Below are 21,538 nucleotides of genomic sequence, written 5' to 3' on the forward strand. Positions count from 1 at the left end.
ATCCCCTGGAGAAGGAAATGGCAACCCACTCCAGTATTCTTGCCTGGAGAATCCCATGGACAGAGGAGCTTGGTGGGCTAGTCCATGGGGTTGCAGAGAGCTGGACACGACTGAGTGACTTCACTTCACTTTGGGTTTGCATAGGCTGCTTTCTTTCCTGGTGAAAATTTTGGCTACAAGTGTGAGGGGTGACAATGCCTAGGAAACCTGAGTGAGAAAATCAGAAAAGAGAAACCCCTGCCTGTAAAATAAGCAGGACATAAAATTAATCAGAAGTTTCCAGAAAACATATTGAAATCTCAAAGTCTTTGGAGTTGCTTTTTCCATAGCAATTGAAATACATGAGACAGGGATGAGGTAACTCATTTGCAAAAGCAAATAAAATATGTGATCATAAGTGCTCTTTACCTGACTGGCCTAGGGGACTTGCTGAAAATTAGTTTGTGCCTCACAGTTTTCTCTCTGGTGTAGTTTAGCAGTCCCCGCCTGCCCAACTCCTCATCAAATGAACGCCTCATCAAGCCACTTAAGGTCAGATGACTTGAATGGTTGCAAATCTTGGTATAACTCAAAATTTAAGTCACTGTACTGATCTGTGAGTTTCTTTTTTGAAAAGAAACTGTCTGCCAGACTTCTGGATAAACAACTGTACTTTTTCTCAACCTTTAAATGTGTGGCTTGTTTTATTCTGATTGATTGATTCACTTATTCAACAAATATTATTTATTGAATACCAGTCTGTTCAGGCTTTGTTCTGGGGGTGGACAGGGCTATAAAAGTGAACGAAGCAAACAGAAGTCCCTATCTTCAAGGAGGACACATGGGGCATAGATTGAGCAGAATAATAATTTTGGATATTTTACTTGTTTATTTCCCCCCTGAGTACTACTGATAGTAATTTATCATAAAGTTATTGAGTGTCTTTTGAAGGATGATTTTATCAAATTCGAGAGCCTTAGACTTTTCTCACTGACTCTTAAAAATCAGTAGATAAAAATGGCATTTGCCTTCTGGTTAAACTTTAATGGACTTTATCTACTTTATTGAGAATTTTTTTTTTTTTTCTTATTTGTAGCAGCATTTTTTTTTTTTTTTTTTCCAGTCTCAAAGACATGAGCCATCATCTTGTGGAACATTTACTGACTATATGGTTGTACTCTGGGGACACTGGGCCGCAGGTGACGCTGTTCATGAAGGTGGTGTCAGCCGACAACCAGTAGGAGGTGGCGTTATCCTCACTGGCTCTGGGTGAGAGTCATCCAGCACTGGTTTCTGCAGATTGGTGTGTCGCCTAGTTTTTAGCAGCATGACAAATGCTGGGCAATATTAACAGCTTTCGAAAATAATGAGTATTTCCCTTTTTAAATATTGCTGTTGTTTGGTCACTAAGCCGTGTCCAACTCTTTGTGACCCCAGGAACGCCAGTCTTCCCTGCCCTTCACTGTCTCTTTCACTCTCTCCTTTCACTATCTCCTTCACTATCTCTTTCACTTTCTCCTTTCACTATCTCCTCCTTCACTGTATCCTTCACTATCTCCCAGAGTTTGTTCAAACTCACGTCCATTGAGTCGGTGATGCCGTCCAATCATCTCATCCTCTGTCACCTGCTTTTCCTCTGTTGCCTTCTTCTCCTCCTGCCCTTAATCTTTCCCAGCATCAGGGTCTTTTCCACTGAGTCGGCTCTTTGCATCACATGGCCAAAGTATTGGAGCTTCAGCATCAGTCCTTCCAATGAACATTCAGAGTTGATTTCCTTTAGGATTGACTGGCTTGAACTCCTTGCTGTCCAAGGGATTCCGAAAGGACTTCTCTAGCACCACAGTTTGAAAGCATCAATTCTTTGGTCCTCAGCCTTCTTTATGGTCCAGCTCTCAGATCCGGACACGACTACTGGAAAAACCATAGCTTTGACTATACGGACCTTTGTCAGCAAAGTGATGTCTTTTTAAATTACATTAGATCAAAATCAAGATTATTTTTAGAATAATGTTGGAATCATGTCAGTCTCACTTTCCCATATTCTTATGTGCTCTAGATGAGAAGGAGAGAAGGTGAATTACAGATAGCTCCCTGGAAATGCGGCAGAATTGAGGGTATGCCCAGTGAGAAGCACAGCACACATGTCTCAATTCGAGGAGGAGAAGAAACCTCGTGCCTTCCTGTTCCAATAATCTTTCTCCAAAGGCTTTGACCAACCCCTCAGAGGAGCTGCTAATTGCTAATGAGTTGCAAAGTTGATGGATTTTTACATGTCACCTCTTATCATTTCCCTTCAGCAGTCCCAGGTGGAAGCTTCCATCACAAGAGAAATGCCTGAGATGGGAAAGGAGAGGAAAGATGAGGCAGAGATGAAAGGGGCTGTTTATTCCAGGCAGATAAACAGCGCTTGAGTAAGTGAGGCATCCCCTGCCCTGAGGAACGTGTAATGAAATAAAATAGAAAATGAGTCCATTCCTGTTTTTGTTAATATCAGATTCACCCATCCCCCCTTAAACAATTCTCAGTTTCTCTTCTGCTCTGTTTAGTCCTTGCCACAGAGGAACTCCAACTGTTTCCCAAGAACACAACCTGCATCATGATTCAGCCGGTCTTGCCATCTTGCTGTGAATACTGTCAGTTGCAGCCTGTCACCACTTCCTCCACCAAGTAGGGGGATTGCTTCTTGACCCCGGAGTTCCTCTAAAGATAATACAAGCACAGGAACTGCATCTCCTATTGGGAATTTTAGCAGCAGGGACTCCAGGAGGTAGCCCGGCTGGACCACCACAATCAAATGTTTTCCAATCCCCCAAATTAAAAAAAATATACATATGTATAAGAAAAGGAGCTTTCTGTTGGACCTGGTGGAGATCAGACAAATAGTTAAAGTTTATTCATCTGGCTGTAGGGAGAACTTCTGTAACTTCAGCCTCAGTGGGGTTGATTGATTTTCCTGGATTTCAGTGTAAAAGTGTGTTTGTTAAGCAGCATTGTTTTAACAAGCTCAGGACTTGCAGAGAATAACCCTGTGCGTGTGTGCTAAGTTGCTTCAGTTGTGTCTGACTCTGTGACCCTGTGGGCTGGAATCCAGGCCCCTCTGTCCATGGGCTTCTCCAGGCAAGAGTACTAGAGGGTGCCATGCCTGCCTCCAGGGGATCTTCCTGACCCAGGCATCGAACCTGCCTCTCTCATGTCTCCTGCACCGGCAGGTGGGTTCTCTCCCACTAGCGCCACTCGGGAAGCCCTAGCTCTATCTGACCTGCCTCCAGTTAGGTTTGTCTATGTACTTTCCACCCTCTCCTCTCTGTAAGGAACAGATTTTTCAGAATCATCACCCCTCCTGTAGAAACAGTGGGATTCAACTGTCCAGGCAGAAGGACGCCTCCCACAGCCTTCAGTATTTCCCAAGAAAGTTCTCAGTCATCTTTGAGTCACATATGGTACCAGGGAGTTTTTCCTGTTGTCAAGCTAAATCCTGACGATGAAGGTTCTGGCCCTTTTCCTCGCACTGTCCTGGCTGAGTGATGGTTCCCTATCGTGTTTGTAACGTCTTAGTTGCCCATTCGTTGGCAAGAGGGCAGAGTCCGCGGTGAGTGGTAGTCACTGAAAGTCACATCTGTTTTTCTCCAGTGAGCTAGGATTCTATGAGCAATAATTTTGGTGGTTGTTTAGAAGTCTGGAATCACAACTAATTCCGTAGAAGTGGAGGCGACTCCCTAGAGATCTAATTATAATATTCACTTGTAATTGGTTTGTTGAGGTGTCTCATCTTGTTGGGGTTTATACCGATGTAAATGTAAAATGATTTTATTTTCCCCACTCACTGCTTTCAACTGTATCGTGTTGAATCCTACTTTCCTGCTGGGAAACAAGTTCCTTAGCAACATCTAATTTCCTGTCATTTTCAATTATTAGAATAGTCTCACCAGGGTATTTAAGACCTAGGCCCATTCATTTAAAAAGAAGTTAATCTCAAATTTGGTTCAAAGTGTATTCTCCTCCTCAGTTCTTTGGAGTGTGTATGTGTGCGCATGGTTTGGAGATATTTTTCCTTCTCTTCTCTCTTCTAGGACTTGGTTCCTCTGGAGTTGGGCTCTGAGAGGAGGGGGAGGAGGCTGAGGGCTTTTGTGGGGTTGTTTGAATGTCAGGGGTGGGCAGGCCGCAGGCCTCTTGCAGCCTGGTTTGGAAAGGTTCTTTCTGATGAGGTGGTCTCTCCTGCGTCCGAGTTTGGGCACCCCTCCCGCACGCACCTGGCCATTAGTGCTGCCTCGTCAGGGCTGAGGGGGGCACCTGGAGCCCTCTTCTGTTCCCCGAGAGCTGAGCAGAACTGGTGGAGTGGGGCCTCCCGTCTTCCTAGCTGGCACAGCACGCTGGGCCCCGTGGAGATTTCTAGCCGTCACCGGGCACCATGCCCACGTTCATGTGGACCTCGGGTTTAGAGGACGCCTGTCCAGGGTGCGCTCACCCTCCCCGGAGCGCACCATGTTCCGGGGCCTCCAGACGCTCTCCAGGGGCCATCTCTACTGCTCCGTTCTTCTGTCTCTTCTGTTTGAAAAGGTTACTATTCATCTGGTCTTGGCTGTGCTGGTCTTCCCGCTGCACACGGGCCTTCTCCAGCTGTGGCGGGCAGGAGCGCCTCTCTGTTCGCACAAGCTTCTCACTGCAGAGGCTGCTTCTGTGGCAGAGCGAGGACTCTGGGGCACCCCGGCTTCAGTCGCTCGGTTCATGGGGGCGCGTGGCGCGTGGGGTTTGTTGTTCTATGGCACGTGGGGTCTTCCCAGACCAAGGATCAAACCAGTGTCTCCTGCACTGCAAGTTGGCTTCTTAACCAACCACTGGACCACCAGGGAAGCCCTCTACTGTTCCATTCCGGTGATGGCACCAGGGAGGGCACGGATATTCTGCTCGGCAAGCGTCCAGATGGGAAAGGAGAGGCCAGACCCTACCTCTCGAGGGCTCTGCAGGTCTTACAGTGAATCTGGGGCCCAGGCTGCCCTCTCCCCTTAGGGAAGGAGAGAGAGCAGGGATTTCCTCTCCAACACTGGCCTCCCTTGCGGTCCTGCATGTCTGACTCCCTGCTAGACTGGTGGGTGAGGCTTGGTGAGGCGGGAAGGTTGGTACAAGAGGGGTTTGCTGCTGGGAGAGCCATTTCCGCTGCCTTCTCCCGAGGCCTGCAGGGAGGTGGTTGGTGCTAGTTGCTGGGAGCTCCCTCTAGAATGTGGACTGCTTCAGGACTTCAGCTGTGGGAGAGCAGAGTTTTAGGACGCTGGTTGCCTATTACATATGTGTTATGACATGTACCCAGGGACAGATGCATAATGATGTGTGGGTGTATCTCCTAGGCCCTGAAAAGATCAGGATACGACTCTGTCATCCTCACATATAATTCACAAAAGGCCTACTATCCCATGACAAGTACAGAGAAGTGTAGCATGTTTCGATTTTTCTCATGACTACAATTTTTATTTTTCTAAATGTCAGATCTCAAAGTTTTTTTTTTTTTTTTAAACTGCCCCTGCATTCCTGGTGCCCCCAGCACTAGCTGGCAGTCTTACTGAGAAGGTTGGATGAGTGAATAAATAAGACAGGACTTTGTGGAATCTACAGACACATGTTGCTATTACGATTGCATATGATTATACATGAGATTTTCTGTATTTAAGTACGGATATCTATAAGTCTTATTTTAATTTTGTATGTGGAAATAAGCTAGTACCTGGAAAAATTCTTTATTTCATAGGTGTATGCTAATCGGTTAAGACCACAGCCAGGCTTGAACCTGACAGACTGAGTTTTAAGCTTGGCGCCATGATTTTAGTCAAATGACTCAACTTCTCTGAGCCTTAGTATCCTTATCTGTAAAGTGTGTGGGGGTCTACCTCAATGAAGCTATGAGAATCAGATGGACTAAATTAAATAAAAAGGCTGAACTTAAAAATCTGTCAGGCCATAGGAAGCTCTCAAAAATAAGCTATTATTATATAACTGTATTAACTACATAGAAAAATGGGACATTTCTTATTTTGTCTGTTTTAGGGATATTTTTAACAAAAAATAAATGGGTAAAACTCGCCTTTACTTGGTGTGAAGCTGGTATTTAAACACTTACCTTAAACAGTTACCCAGGATGAGGGTCAGAGCAGGGTAAGAGGTTTCTTTATACGATCAGTCAGAATCACCTGTTCGGTGAAGGAGCAAAGCAGTCCACCAGCCATTCCCGCAGAGAGCAGCCTCACTGGTTACCCAGGCAGGACAGGCAAGTGGGAGCGGATGAGACTCTATGTGACGTTTGCACCCCCAAGACTGCGGTGCTGGAAGTTCATTAGGAAGGTACAGATACTAATACAGACAGTGCTCGACTTAATGATGATTCCACCTCAGTATGGTATGAAGGTGGAATGCATTCAGGAGAAACTGTCCTTTGAATTTTGATCTTTTTTCTCAGTGTGGTATGCAGAGAAATTCTCATGACGTTGGGCTGTGGCAGGGAGCCACAGTCAGCTACCCGGTTCCGAAGCCACATACGATTCTGTTTTTCACTTTCAGTACCGTATTCCTTAAGTTACACGAGATACTCACCACTTTATTATAAGACAGATTTTGTGTAAGATGGTTTTGCCCACCTGTAGGCCAAGGTAAGTGGGCTGAGCACATTTCACATGGTCTAGACTAAGCCGTGATGTTGGGTAGGTTAGGTGTCTTAAAGGTGTTTTCGACAACGCTATTTTCGATTTGTCACGATTAGCCCGCTGTAAGTGGAGGAGGGTCTGTATCTCTTTCTTTCTACCCCAGCTCACACTTGTCTTTCTTCTGCTGCTTCCTGTTGGTTATGGTCAGTTCCCGTTTGAAATGCTGCATGTTTGCAGATTGATGTCGAAGGGGAAAGTTTGACCTTACGCTTCTTTTCAAATGGCTTCTCAATGCGTCATGTGTTGTTTCAGCCTCATTGCTTTCTACCTGCTCATTGTGCCCAACCCTTATTAGCTTTATCATCTTCCCTGCCTTAGATTGACTGTGTTGAATTTTCTAGTACCAGAAGTAGATCGCTTCTATTTTTATTTCCTTGCATCCTTTCTATTTTTACTCTTCATTTCAAACTTTCTTTTAATTCATCACAGATGCTAAGTTTTAGCAGTCTTAATCTTCACAGCAAATATTTGCCAGGTTGTAATTTTTTATTTATTATCAACAGTCAAATTCAAACAAGCTAATCTTGTTCTAATTTGGTTTGTCATAAACCCTAGTCTTGGTACTTAGAGAAAATAAATGTTAATTTCCGGGGTTTTCTTCAGTATGTGTTATTCGTTCATCCTTCACTTACTGCCATTAGTTTTTTAAAAACAAAAATAATTTGGGATGATGGGAACCAGATTTGAACCTGAACCTTAGAAAGCATTTTGGTAAGAATTTTTGAATTCTCTCCTCTGTAGAGGAGTGGGAGGGGGAATCTGCTGTGAGCCTGTTTTGATTACAAAAGCCTCCCCTTTGCACTGCCCCAGAGGTCCTTCCGAGTGACCACAGCGTGTTGACGGTGTCTGAGGCTGGAGCGGCCTGAGGGGCAGCAGCTGCCTGTGCCTGGGCTCCTGGGGGGCTGCTGTGCAGGCTGGTTGATGAGCTCACAGAGGGAGACTCCCTAGCCTTATGTGTGTGTGTTGGACACACATGCTGTGTGTGTCTTTGCTGACTGCGGGGCAGAACCTGTGACAAATGGCCAGGGATGGTGGTCGGGGGATGCAGCTGGTAACTGTGGAACATGTCATGAGAAGTTTTCTCCAACCCCAACTTCACTTTCGGAATAGGTTTCGTAATCAGAGGCTAAATTTAGATTCTTCTTGCTCAAGCAATAGTTTTTGAAAGTACACGTCCATATTCTCCACTTCCTCCTGGCTTGCGTGGCCTCAGGAGCTCTGGTCTCTGCTCCTGGATGCCATCTGCCGTTTTCGTTGTTGTTTCAGCCGAGAAGTCGTGTCCGACTCCTAGTGACCTTATGGACTGCAGCACGCCAGGCTCCTCTGTCCTCCAGTGTCTCCTGGAGTTTGCCCAAATTCATGTCCATTGAGTCAGTGATGCCATCTAACCATCTCATCCTCTGCTGCCCCCTTCTCCTTCTGTCTGTTATTAGAAGACCATTTTTAAACTCACCTTTCTTTCTGTCAGGGAACCTGCACATCCTGCTTGGCCGACAGTCTCAGCTTAAGTTGTGCCTCCTCCAGGAAGCTCTCTCTGACCACTCCAGTCCAGGGCTGCCTCTCAGTATTTCAAACCAGCCGTCAGCTCCCTATGACTTATGGGCTGTATCCAGACCATTGCCTGTTTTTGTAATGCAAGTTCTATTAGAACATAGCTACATTCTTGTGTCTACATCTTATCTGTGGCTGTCTTCAAGATATGATGGCAGAACTGAGTAGTTTTGCTGGAGACTGTATGGCATTTAAACCTAAAGTACTTACTTTTTGGCCTTTTACAGAAAAAGTTTGCTGTCCTCTCTCCTAACAGACAGGGCTTAATATGTACACCTCTTAGCATGATGTCTAATCAACACTCCCACTTTGCAGTTTGCAAAACTATTAAATTCCACAGTGCTTTAGTGTTTCCCAGTGTATTGCAAACTGAACAAATAACCTCAAAGTTATCCTTGGAGATTGGGGTGAGCTCCCCACAAAGGACAGAGAAGATCTATGGGCAATTTTATTTTCAAAAGGCAATATCCATGTTTTACTGTTGTCAGGGGATTGCAGACAAAGTCCTCAGGGCACAGTTTTATAAACCGGTTCCTTCAACCCAGAACTCTTACCTTGTTACTGATCCCAGCATCAGAACAAAAATTTCATCAAATGTCCAGAAGGATGTGTGAAGACATAACAAATCATTTATGTTAAAGTTTAAGCACAAACACAAACTTAGAATGTTAGCATTTACTTCCAAAACAGAACACCTCGTGGGGTCCTTTGAGACACTCAGGCATCCCCTCCTGCAGTAACCTGGCTTGCATAGGTACGAGGGTGAGGACACACGCAACACAGTGGCCCAGCGCCAGACTCATGCTTTTCTGCTCTCTCCTGCCTAGCGGTCAGCCCATCCCCAGGGTGGAGTACACGGAGGAAGAAACGAAGACTTGGGGTGTTGTGTTCCGGGAGCTCTCCAAACTCTATCCCACTCACGCTTGCCGGGAGTATTTGAAAAACTTCCCTCTGCTGACTAAACACTGTGGCTACAGGGAGGATAATGTGCCCCAACTGGAAGACGTCTCGACGTTTCTGAAAGGTGAGCCTCACACGGGCTCTTTCGGGCTAAGCATCCGCATGGACTTACCAAGGACACAGTAGGCAGCGATTGCCCTTTGCCCAAACAAGATAGGACTCCATCTGGTTTAAAAAGAGGGGACTGCTCCGCCAGAACCTGGGCCACCCGTGAGAGGCAGGTGAACAGTTGAACAGTGTATTACACTAGTGTTCACAAGTGAAACAGAAAAGCTTTATACTGGATGAAGAAGTATCCTGGATGATGTTGAGCACAGTGACTTTCCTCTGGCAGGGAGTCGGTCAGTCCGATCCCTCGTCTAACGCATTGGTGTGAATCGCACCCAGGGTGGTGGTAGCCGCACAGCAGTGAACACGGGAAGCGTAGTCACCTGGCGTTCGTTTCTCTGCGTGGCCACTGTCCTCACTGGTCCTGCTGGGATGGGAGCGGGGGATCTCTGGGCTCTCGCGGGGTTGGGGGTGCAGGTGAAGCTTCAGGGTGGCCCTGCTTCTTGCTCAGTCCTTCACTGTGACTGAGTCCTCGGGTTCTGCTCTTCTCTCTCTCTCCCCTGTTTCAAGCACATGGCTCTAAAAGCTAGAATCTTGCTGCCTGCCTCCCTCCCTGGAACTTCGTTCCTCGCCTGCCTTCCCTGTTTCTGTCAGGGGTGATGGATTCTTAGGCTCAGGCGCTGAGGACTCCTGTTGCCTGAAGAGTAGTTTTATTGCTCCAGGCACAGGGGGCCACAGCAGGTCAACCCCTCTGAACTGTGTGTCCCACCCTGGGGGCGTCCAGGAGTCTGGGAGTGTCCCAGGAACAGGCTGTGGGCAGCTCGTGGATGTTTTTCTGGTTGGTTGCTGGGGAGGTGATAGGGAGTTAGCATCAAGCTTCTGGTTCCAGCCAGCCTGGGGTCTACAGGCTTGTGGGCAGCACACAGTTAACTTCTTCCACCTGCTGGAGGTTTCAGTTTCTGCAAAACAGCTCAAAGAACATGGCTCAGAATATTGTCCACATTCCTTGAGGAAGAATGAAAAGTCCTTGACTTGGTTTAATGGCTGCATTATTATTATTTTGGCTTGCTTGGCTGTTTTCCTTTCTCTTCTTACTTCTCTGATTAAATTTATTCATTGGCAAAGAGTTTTCCACAGACAAAAGGCAGGCAGAGGACATGGATGGGGTCTATTCTGGGAAGGCCTCAGAGAGTCCTGCTCGGTAGCACTCTTTCTGTGAAGTCCTACCCACCCCCTTCCTGCCACACTTCATCAGCCTTTGTAGAAGCTTCTTATTCAGCTGTAACAATTACAGACTTAGTGACTTAACGCGAACATATTATCTTAAAGTTCTGAAGGTTAGAAGTTTAAAATCAAGGTCTTGGCAAGGCTGGGTCCCTCTGGAGACTTCTGTGTCCTTCCTTTTCAGCTTCTAGAGTCTATCCACATACCTTGCCACAGAGCGCCTTCCTCGCCTCACTCTGACATTTGCTCCCATCACCTGCCTCCTTCTCTGACCCTCCTGCCTGTCTCTCAGAAGGATGCTTTTGCGTGGCCCCACTGGGATCATCTGGGCTGATTGCCCCAGCGCAAGACCCTTACCTTAAGTCCATGAGTAAAGTTCATTTTGCCACCTAAGGGGATGCATTCTCAGGCCCAGGGCATTAGAGCAGGGGCTTATTAGAAGGGCCTAACGGAACTGAGCTTACCCCAGTCTGCGCGCACTGTCACTTCTCGCTTTGCGCCCCATCCTTCCATCCCCGTGCCGCGCTCACACTGAGGCCTCATCATTGCACCCTTGACCCCAGCCTCTCCTCCCCTCTCCTCTCCTGTCCGCAGCTTCCAGATGAAGCTCTCTAGAGAGTTCCTTTGTTCCTGGCATCCGTGCTCAGAAGCTAGCAGTGGCTTCCCCTTGATTTTACTGAGGTTGGCAAACTTTTAAATGTTTTTGGTAAAAGTCCAGATGGACTGTAAATATTTTAGGTTGTGTGGGCCAAGAGCCAAAATTGAGGCTATTAGTACATACTTATGTCACTGTTCAAGCGTGAACATTTGAAAATGCAGAAACTCTTCTTATCTCACAGGTGTACATGAACCTGGGTTTGGACTATAGACCGCAGTTTGCTGGCCTCTGCTTGTTAACAGAGGCAGGTTCTTAGCTGCTCATCCTCAGCTCACGGCCCCGACCCCGTTCTCCCAGCGTGTCTCCTGCCATGACCGCTCTGCACAGACCCTTTGTTCTAGCTGTGGGTCTTCGTGTCGTTACTTAGGCTCTGTGACTTGCTAGGAGAGTTGTTCAGTTGCCAAGTCGTGTCTGACTTTGCAGCCCCGTGGACTGTAGTACGCCAGGCTTTCCTGTCTGTCACCATCTCCTGGAGTTTGCCCAAGTTCATGTCCATGGAATCAGTGATGCCATCCAGCCATCTCATCCTCTGTCACCCTCTTCTTCCGCCACCCCCCAGTCTCAAGGTCTTTTCCAATGAGTCGGCTCTTCGCATCGTGTGACAGTCCTTCCAATGAGTAGTCAGGGTTGCTTTCCTTTACGATTGGCTGGTTGACCTCCTTGCTGTCCCAGGGACTCTCAGGAGTCTTCTCCAGCACCGCGGTCATCCCTCCACCTACTCAAATTCTTTGTGTTCCTCAAGACTCGGAGCAAGCCCTGGATTCTCTCTGAATCCTGACCATACAGCCACCGTGACCTCTCCCTTTCCCGATTTCATCCCAGATCATGTGTGTATCGGGGGAAAGGCAGGCGTGGCCTGACAGCGGGTCCCCTGAGAACCACCCTTAGCATGATGGGAGGGCCCTGTGCAGGGTCGCCATCCTTGGTATTTGTTACTGAAAGAGATTAAGAACCACTGATCAGTATCATTCAATTAGCCCCTAATTATGTGATACCTACGTGTTGTTTACCTAGATTCTGTGCTCCCTGAAGGCCCTGCCTCTGGCTTGCCTCTTTCTTTCCCATGGAGTTATGTATTATATATTTACCATGGGCTCGATTACTCCCGTATGAGGATTGCTTTTTATTGCTTTGTTTCTCAAACCCCAGTAGTTACATTACCATCTCAATATTTTCCATATCTGTCACCCAATTTAATATTTTTATGAGGGGCAGTGTGGTACAGAACAGATTCTGGATGCAGAATGCCTGGGGTTGAGGCCGGCTCCACCAGTTCCTGGCTGTGTGACCTTAGATGGATGAATTGCCTTAGCTTCTCTTTGCCTCCATTTCCTCTCTGCAAGCAGAGATCATCATCTTATCTACCTTACAAGGTTGGGAGGGGAAACTAACAATGTGTGCCTAAAGTTATTGCTGGGCACACATTAAGTGTACCAGAGTGTTAGCTATGATTACTACTATTATTGCTATTGTTTTGCATCACCCTTGGTGAACTGGCTGTCCTGGGTAGTCAGTTTGCATCATTCATTGGTAAACAGCAAGCACAATATAAGTTGTGTGTATTTTTATTTCTTTTAATTGACTCAGTTTTAAAATACCAACTTTATTTTAAAAAGAAACTTCTTAAGCAATGGTATTCACAAAGTTCTTGATGTAATAGATACACATTTTAAAATTTATAAGAAAATAAAATATATAGCTATTAAAGAATGTCCCCTTGTACCCCACATGTGGGATACTGGCATAGAATACAAAAAGAAGAAAATACACTTATCTTTTTGATTTTCAGTGGGGAATAATGGATCTACCTGGAAACTCTTGGAATGACCTTAATACTGTTAGAATCATAGGCTTGAGGATATCTGAGAATAGGGTTATTTCCCTGTAGGTACCCAGGATCCCAGGGAAGACTTGTTTTATACACTTAATTGGTTTTTATCTTTAAAAACTATTTCTAACCATTCAGAAGTGCTTTCCGAATGAACTGAGGTTTTTAAAATGGGAGCCTTTACAGTGCTTATATCAGAGAGAAGAGCCCTCCTGTTATTTTTTTGTGGGCCCTGATGAGCAGGAAGCATGAGGCAGTCTTTAACTGGGTTAGCCATCTAGTGTGATTTTCATAGATTTTATTGTATTCTGCTTATTTTGTTTTTGTCCTCTTACCATAAACCAATAGAGGATGTAGAGCTTTAGTGTATCTTTCAAATTGTCATAATTAATATAATTGTTTTTGTAATATCAAAGAAATGGGATATGACAATGTAGAATGAAGGGGTTAGGGGGTTGTTGTTTAGTAGCTCGAACGTGTCCAACTCTTTGTGACCACATGGACTGCAGCACGCCAGGCTTCCCTGTCCTTCACCATCTCCCAGAGCCTGTCCAAACTCATGTCCATCGAGTCGGTGATGCCATCCAACCATCTCATCCTCCGTTGCCCCTTCTCCTCCTGCCTTCAGTCTTTTCCAGCGTCAGGGTCTTTTCCAGAGTCAGCTCTTCACATCAGGTGGCCAAAGTACTGGAGTTTCATCTTCAACGTCAGTCCTTCCAATGAACACCCAGGACTGATCTCCTTTAGGATGGACTGATTGAATCTCCTTGCAGTTCAAGGGACTCTCAAGAGTCTTCTCCAGCACCATAGTTCAAAAGCATCAATTCTTTGACACTCAGCCTTCTTTATGGTTCAGATCTTACATCCGTAAACGACTGTTGGAAAAACCATAGGTTTGACTGTCAATAAAAAGTAGTATGAACCAATTCCATAATGCTAGTCAACGGGCTAAATTGGCAGTGTGTTCACTGACCACATACGTACAGGAAGTATTCTTGTCTAGGTGTGTCTAGAAAGATATCAAGTGGTACATGGTAAGCATCACTATATTTTATTTATATTTTTTTAGCAACTTCATTGAGGTATAGTTTACATAAAATAAAATTTACCCTTTGTAACTGTACAAGTCAGTGATGTTAGTAAATTAATAGAATTGTGTAACCATCACAACAATTCAGTTTTACAACATTTCTATCTCTACAGAAAGTTCCCTTTTGCTCCTTTGTAATCAATCCTTATTCCTATCCTTAGCCCTGGGAAACCACTGATTTGCTTTCTGTCTATAGCTTTTCCTTCTTTGGACATCACATAAATAGAAGCACAAAATATGTAGTAGTCTTTCACATCTGATGTTTTTTAAAAGAATTTATTTCTTACCAAGGCCACATTGGTTTAGAATATTAGGTTAGTTTCATGTGTACAACCTTATATGTCTATTTCTGTGTACAGTCTAGTGTGCTCACCACCAAAAATTTAGATTGTAGTCTTCTTCTGTGCATTTGAGCTTTCTTATCCTACTTTGGCCTCTGAATTCAAATCCTTAAATTTTTTTTCACCTTTCTTTCCATTTTAATGAATGTCTTGTTCCCCTGGAAACCATCATTCGTGAGTAGATTTTAGTTATCAGAAGCCACAAATGTGATAGCTGTAAACAGTGTATGTCATTCAATTGTCAAGAGTTTTAGGACCTTGGTTACATTGTTTCTGGAGCATCCTAAAAATAATAGGAAGCCCTGCTTGGGCCGTCAAGTCCTGTTGCGTTAATACTTACTTGACTCTTTCTGTTACCTCTTTAGAAAGATCTGGCTTCACGGTAAGGCCAGTGGCCGGATACCTGAGCCCTCGGGACTTTCTGGCGGGACTGGCCTACAGAGTATTCCACTGCACCCAGTATGTCCGCCACGGCTCGGACCCCCTCTACACCCCGGAGCCGTGAGTACCTGCGCTGGAAGCCTGTGTGGGGCGGAGACCGCCGTGCGGTCAGCGCCCACTTTATTTGAGACAAATTGGGTCCAGGAACCCTAAAGACCGCTGTTCCTCGGGCCACCAAGCTCATCACTCTGCTTTTGATGCTGTTTTACCTGAATAGTCTTGTGATTAATGGACTGCCAAGGTCTTCGCTAGGGAGCAGGGAGCCTCGGAGGTTCAGGCAGTAAAGTAGCTGATGACAGCAGAAGTGCCAGGGATTCGAGCTGAGTCCAAAGCCCCCCTGCTCCCTAGGGGCCACTGACAGGTGGATCCCTCCAGGGTCACTACATGGTTTTTATTTTTTATGTTTTATTTTTATCTCCTTTCAGCTTCCCTGAAAATGTTTTCAGGGTAAACAAAGGTTACTTATAGGACTCCAGACATTTGGGAAAGAAACACTTGTTAGAGTGGATGAGTGCTCAAAGAATTGCTGTTACAGTTGGATAGGCGATCTCTAAATCTGGCCCAGAGGGTTTACAAATGGCCCTGTTTACAAATAGCAGGCACTTTGTTAGCTCTCTGAATAACCGGCCCTCCTGAGACCTGTGGTAGCGTGCCAATAGGTATGCAGAGAGAGAGGCCAAAGAAATGAGATTTTAGCCACAGAGGTCTATAGAATTGGGGGGATAATGTGTTATATTTTTACCAAAGTACTTGCTGCCAATTCATTCAGCAAACATTTATGTGCAATGCTAGCAGGGAGGTGCAGCGGATTCAAAGATGAATAAAATATAGCAGCTGCTTTTTTTTTTTTAAAGCCTCTGACTTTTCTGGCAGGAGAGATAGAAGCATAAACAGTAATGAGAGAGTGTGGTAAGGGGCCATATGTGCAGAGTGTTGGAGGAGCAAAGAGGAGGGAGCGGTCCAGAGAGGCTTTTCAGAGGAAATGTAAGATGAGTAGGGGTCTAGAAGGGTGGACAGGAATTTCTCTTTGGATAAGCAAAGTGGGGTGAGGGGGAAGCTTTCAAGTTAAGGAAACAGCCAGTGCAAAGATATGGAGGCAGGGAGAGGCAGAAATGAGCAAGGCTGATTACTTCAGAGTAGCCAGAGCACAGGTACGTGTTAGGGGTGAAATGATTCTTCTGTCCACAATTTTGTTGTTCACTCACTCAGTCATGTCCAACTCTTTGCAACCCCATGGACTGCAGCATGCCAGGCTTCCCTGTCCATCACCAACTCCCAGAGTTTGCTTAAACTCATGTCCTCTTAGTGGATGATGCCATCCAACCATCTCATCCTCTGCCACCCTCTTCTCCTTTTACCTTCAGTCTTTTCCAGCATCAGAGTCTTTTCTCATGAGTAGGCTCTTTGCATCAGGTGGCCCAAGTATTGGAGTTTCAGCTTCAGCATCAGTCCTTCCAATGAATATTCAGGGTTGCTTTCACTGGTCCACAATGTAAACAGTCATTTGTCAAAATAGGGCATTTGGACTTAATTCTGCAGGCAGCAGGGAGCTATCCAAGGCTCCTCAGCATGAGGAAGTCATCATGTTTAGGGAAGCTGATGGGGCTGGGGGCTGGGACATACGGAGCATGAACTGTCTGGGAGATGCGGGAAGGAATGCAGCGTGTAAGGTATCAGTAGGACAGCAGGAGAGGCCACCTCTGTGAAACGCTTCCTTAAGATGGAATTTACAGCATTTGCGACTGTAATGAGGGTGAGAGGGTCCCTAAGGCAGTGCTCAGGTTTTTAGATTGGGAAGCTGGATGGGTAGTTGTTTCTAATAATACTGGAAAATATCAGAAGGGGCTTAGGCCTGGAGGAGAGAGGGAGACAAGAGGGGGATTTGAGTTTGGAGCACCCTGTCTTAGAGAGGCCCATGGAAGGGACCTCCAGATGGAGGAGCTCCTGGTGGTTGGAAGTCAGAGCTGAGAGCTCAGAAGTGAATTTTAGTTCCCGCTGTTGATCTTACTGTTCTCTTCTTTCACAACTCCCCTGACCACACAGCAAGAGGATGCTGAAGGAAAGCATGGAGACTTGCGATTCGCGAACTTGGGATTGTTTGTACAGGCTCATTTTTATGAATTTTATTTATTTTTAAAGTTACTCTTATTTTTAAATATTTTTTTTTTTTAGCCAAGCCACATAGCATGTGGGATCTTAGTTCCCTGAGCAGGGATCAAACCTGCGCCACTTGCATTGGAAGCTCGCAGTCTTAACCACTGGCCCACCAGGGAAGTCCCCTCTTCTGTGGGTTTTATATCATTCATTTGTCTCTTAAATGATGATGATGATTTGTGAGTCGGTGACGCTTGTACACAATCCAGCATTCAGAGCGTACAGAACGGCCCACTGTGAACATTGCCTGTTTCCCTTCCTCTGCTCCTTGACACCCGCTGCGTCCTCCCTGGCGGCAGCCGCATCCTTCCAGGAATACCCTGTGCGGACACAGTGCTCTGGAAGGAGCCTTCAGTCCTCAGGTCCTGCAGGGTCCCAGATCTCTTCCCAGCCACAGGCTGTAGTTTGAATCTATGCAATTCTGTTTCCTGCCCAAGCACTTTCACAGGCATTGTCTTTTAAATGCAATCCCGTTCCCTCAATTGAGAACCAACAAGAGGGCAGTTTCTCCAATTTGCGGAGTTCAACTTGACTCCTGCGTTTGGTGCTTGTACCCTGCTTCCAAATAACTGCTTCTAGCTGCTGAACTGTTGTGGTGGAGGCAGCGCTAATGAGACAAAGGTGAGCCCTGAAGACGAAGCTGGCAAAGAGTGAAAGCAGCAAAAATACGTTATCTGAAAAAAAGCTTTATTTTCCATTTTGGTCTGGATAGAATGTATTTTGATATCCCCACTCTCAATACATTATTGGCTTTCAAACATGGCTTGTTTTACCATTTTACATTTTAAAACTCCAGTGTCTCTAAGCCTGCCAGGAACTGGGACTTGAATTTAAAACGGCAATGGCAATTTGGGTTTGCCCCGTGGGGAGTGGTCTGGCCTGGGGGACAGTAGAGGAGAGGGTCCTGGAGAATCAGCAATTCCTGCTCTGGAAGAGGAGGGAGGAGCTTCTTTTCCATGCATTTCTCCTTGGACTGAAAGGTCACTGATCCTGCCGGGAACGGAGGTGGTGTCTGGCTTTTCTCCCTTGGAGCACTGCCCCAGGCAGGGATTCTGCACCTTGTTGATCAGCCTACTTTGATCAGCAAGCACCTTTGTCACTAATCAAGTATTGAAGTTTACAAACGATTTCCTTAAAAAAAAATCAATTGGGTCAAATTCAAGGTTGTTGCAGTAATATCGTTCTTCTCAGTCTGTGAAAGACGGAAAGAAGCCAAGCTCCAAGTTGCATGGGTGTGTGAGCATCACACCTGTGGTGGGGGCAGGACAAAAATGTGAGAAGCTCCACAATCTCCTGGTCTCCTTTTTGCCTCTCTGGGGAGTCCCTGTGGGCTGTGTCATCTTGTACCCTCTGGCCATCTCGTCTTTTAGAGCAGGGTTTCTTAGCCTTGGCAGTATTGATATTTTTGAGGTAAATAATGCTTTGTTGTGGGCGGCTGTCCTGTGTATTGTAGAATGTTTAGCAACATCCCTTTCCTCTACCCGCTAGATGTCAAGCGTAGGCACCCACCCCTGCCAGATGTGACAACTGAAGTTGTCTCCAGACATTGTCAAATATCCCCAGGGGGCAACATCTTCCCCAGTGGGAGCCACTGTTTGAGATATTTGACAGGTCATCTTAACATGGCTACTCTGTCTGACAGTTACTGTACTCTTCCAAGCGAGCTGTAGGCTTTGTTCCCTTTCTAAAACACCAATGTGAGTATAGCATTCTCATGTTTAACCTCTGTTGGTTCCCTGTTACATTCAGGGGGAGAATGTCTGAGATCATCCAATCATATCTTCTGTCTCTCTTTCTGCCCCTTCTAAAACCGTATGCTCCAGCCACACTGGACTTCTCACCATCCCGGGGGCCCTGCTGGTTCTTGCCTCCATCTCTTTGCACAGGTGGTTCATTAGCCCTGGAATGACTCTTGTGAGATCATTTTAAGTCTCAGGATCAAAACTCAGTCGCAACCTTTCCTGTGAAGACTTTCCCAGGCAGTTCTGGATATTCCTGTAGCCTTTTGCCTTACTTCTATTTGAGCACTCACAGCCCTGCATGGTAGTTGTTTGTTCATGTGTTGATCTCCTTCATCAGACTATAATTAACTCCAGGCCAGCTGGCAAAGGCAGCAGAGGAACAAGAAGATCCAGACTGGGTTTGGAGTGGATCCCCAAACCTGGCGTCCAGAGTGAAAACGGAGGCCAAGGTGGGCTGGAGCCGCGAATGCCACTGCTACAGGAGGTGCCTGATTAGGGAGACATATGCAGAGTGCCAGGCCCTGTCCAAGATCTGTGGGGAGAGGGGCCCAGGGGAGGCCTGGCAGTGCCCCGTGTGCCAGGAGCGGCTACCCCTGCGGGGCTGCAGAGCCTCCACCCCCTCCCGCAGCTTCACCCTGATTTCAGGAACTGTAGCTGGACTCCCTTCCATCAGTAAGTCATTTTTATATAGTCAGTGTCTTCAGGTAAAATCATGAACCATTAATGGTGGAATTTTAGGCATCAGTTGCAGCTTTGAAGTTAGCCCATTTGGACCGTTTGGAAGAGTCTTCTCTCTAAATCATCCCCAGGAGGGGCGGCCTGGTCTGTTCACCTGTTTGCTTTGAGAAGGCACATTGTTTCAGATGGCAAAACTGGTTGTTCACTGTGAAGCTGAAGGAGTGGACGTAAAGGAAATGTGAAGGTTGTTCCCTTCTCCCCTTCATGAAAATGGGGTAGAGCGCGAGAAAGAAAAGGAGACCTGACTGCATGGCACGTGGTGCTAAGAAGGTATTTTCCTTTTTGGGTAAAAAAACCCCGAATTTAGTTTCACCTTAAAGGCGGGAAAGCTCATTGCCCTCCTTTAAAAAACAGTGTCAGTCTGTGAAGTGTTCCGACTTCTATATGAACGTCTTAAACGTGGCATAAAGAAGAGATACGCTGAGACTGTATCTGCAAGCGTTGATATAGGTCCCTGCAGGACTGTCCTCTGAGTGGATAGAGCATTAGAAACATCTCTGGATTTGTTTCTAGAAGATTCTTGCTGCAGAGGGACACTGGAGAGTCAGTGCAGGAAAGTCTTGGGCAGTGCTGTCGACGTTTGCAGTGAGTGGGTAGAACAGTGAGCATCTCTGGATTTGTCTCTGGACGATTCTTGCTGGGGAGGGGCGGTGGAGATGCAGTGTAGGAAAGTCTAGGGCACACTGCAGGGAGAAGTGAGTTGGAGGGAGGGATCTTGCTCTGGTCTTGTCTCTGATGTCAGCTTTCAGAGGCGTTCTGGATTTTCAGCTGTTGTATGTATCCCCCTTCTTCCTAGTTCTGCTTTAGTGCATTTGGTTTTTCTTCCCCAGACACTTCCTGTTAGGGGGTCTGTGGTTTCTATTCTTCACAGTTGCAACAGACTTCTTGGCTGTGTTTTATGCAAAGTGATTTTGAATTCTTGCTCACTGAATTTGCCTGTGCATGTATACTTGTCTATATGATTTTTATTTTTATCTGTAGTCCTGATGGCCAGTGGTATCTCAGAAATGTAGAGCTCTTTAATGAGAAATATGGTTTAATAAAACCATATTCTCCTGGGGCCAAATCTCATGCTTTTCTTCAGAAGCTGCGTGGACTGACTGAGGTCTAGGAAATGAAGGCGAGTAAAGCATGAAGGGCCTTTTTTTTTTTTTTTTTTTTCTGTTTTACAAAATATTTATTTGGCTTTGTGATGTGCGATCTTTGCATCATGTGAGATCTTTCTTGAGGCTCGTGGGCTCTGTAGTTGCCCTGCAAGGGTGTAGTTGCCCCCTGGCAGGTGGAATCTTAGATCTCCAACGAGGGGTCAAGCCTGTGTCCCCGCATTGCACGGTGGGTCCTTAACCACTGGACCACCAGGGAAGTCCCAAGAAGGTCCTATTTTCTAAAGTATTATAATCTAGTCTTGTTTTATCCAGTATAGGCCAAACCCACCCATCTATATTTCTGGATGGAGACCAGAGGTGGCCAGATAGTTCAAGGTTCTGTAACCTTCAGTTCAGTTCAGTCACTCAGTCGTGTCTGACTTTGTGACCCCATGAACCGCAGCATGCCAGGCCTCCCTGTCCATCACTCCTGGAGTTTACTCAAATCCATGTACATCGACTCAGTGATGCCATCCAGCCATCTCATCCTCTGTCGCCCCCTTCTCCTCCTGCCCCCAAACCCTCCCAGCATCAGGGTCTTTTCCAGTGAGTCAGCTCTTCACATGAGGTGGCCAAAGTATTGGAGTTTCAGCTTCAGCATCAGTCCTTCCAATGAACACCCAGGACTGATCTCCTTTAGGATGGACTGGTTGGATCTCCTTGCAGTCCAAGGGACTCTCAAGAGTCTTTTCCAACACAACAGTTCAAAAGCAGCAATTCGTCAGTGCTCAGCTTTCTTTATAGTCCAACTCTCACATCCATACATGACTACTGGAAAAACCATAGCCTAGACTAGATGGACCTTTGTTGGCAAAGTAATGTCTCTGCTTTTTAATATGCTGTCTAGGTTGGTCATAACTTCCCTTCCAAGGAGTAAGTGTCTTTTAATTTCATGGCTGCAATCACCATCTGCAGTGATTTTGGAGTCCAGAAAAATAAAGTCAGCCACT

At 46.1% G+C, this 21,538-nt stretch overlaps 1 protein-coding gene across 1 annotated transcript in view; it reads left to right on the forward strand.

The window, feature by feature from the left end:
- Nucleotides 1-21,538, forward strand: part of TPH2 (tryptophan hydroxylase 2) — a 95,428-nt gene that overhangs the window by 20,927 nt on the left and 52,963 nt on the right. Inside the window, exons 6-7 of the mRNA XM_065935467.1 lie at nt 9,047-9,243; nt 14,734-14,869. Of these exons, the coding sequence (XP_065791539.1) occupies nt 9,047-9,243; nt 14,734-14,869 (333 nt within the window). The remainder of the gene's footprint in view (nt 1-9,046; nt 9,244-14,733; nt 14,870-21,538) is intronic.

The sequence above is a fragment of the Muntiacus reevesi genome, chromosome 4 (genome assembly GCF_963930625.1).
Source record: "Muntiacus reevesi chromosome 4, mMunRee1.1, whole genome shotgun sequence".
Taxonomy (NCBI): domain Eukaryota; kingdom Metazoa; phylum Chordata; class Mammalia; order Artiodactyla; family Cervidae; genus Muntiacus; species Muntiacus reevesi.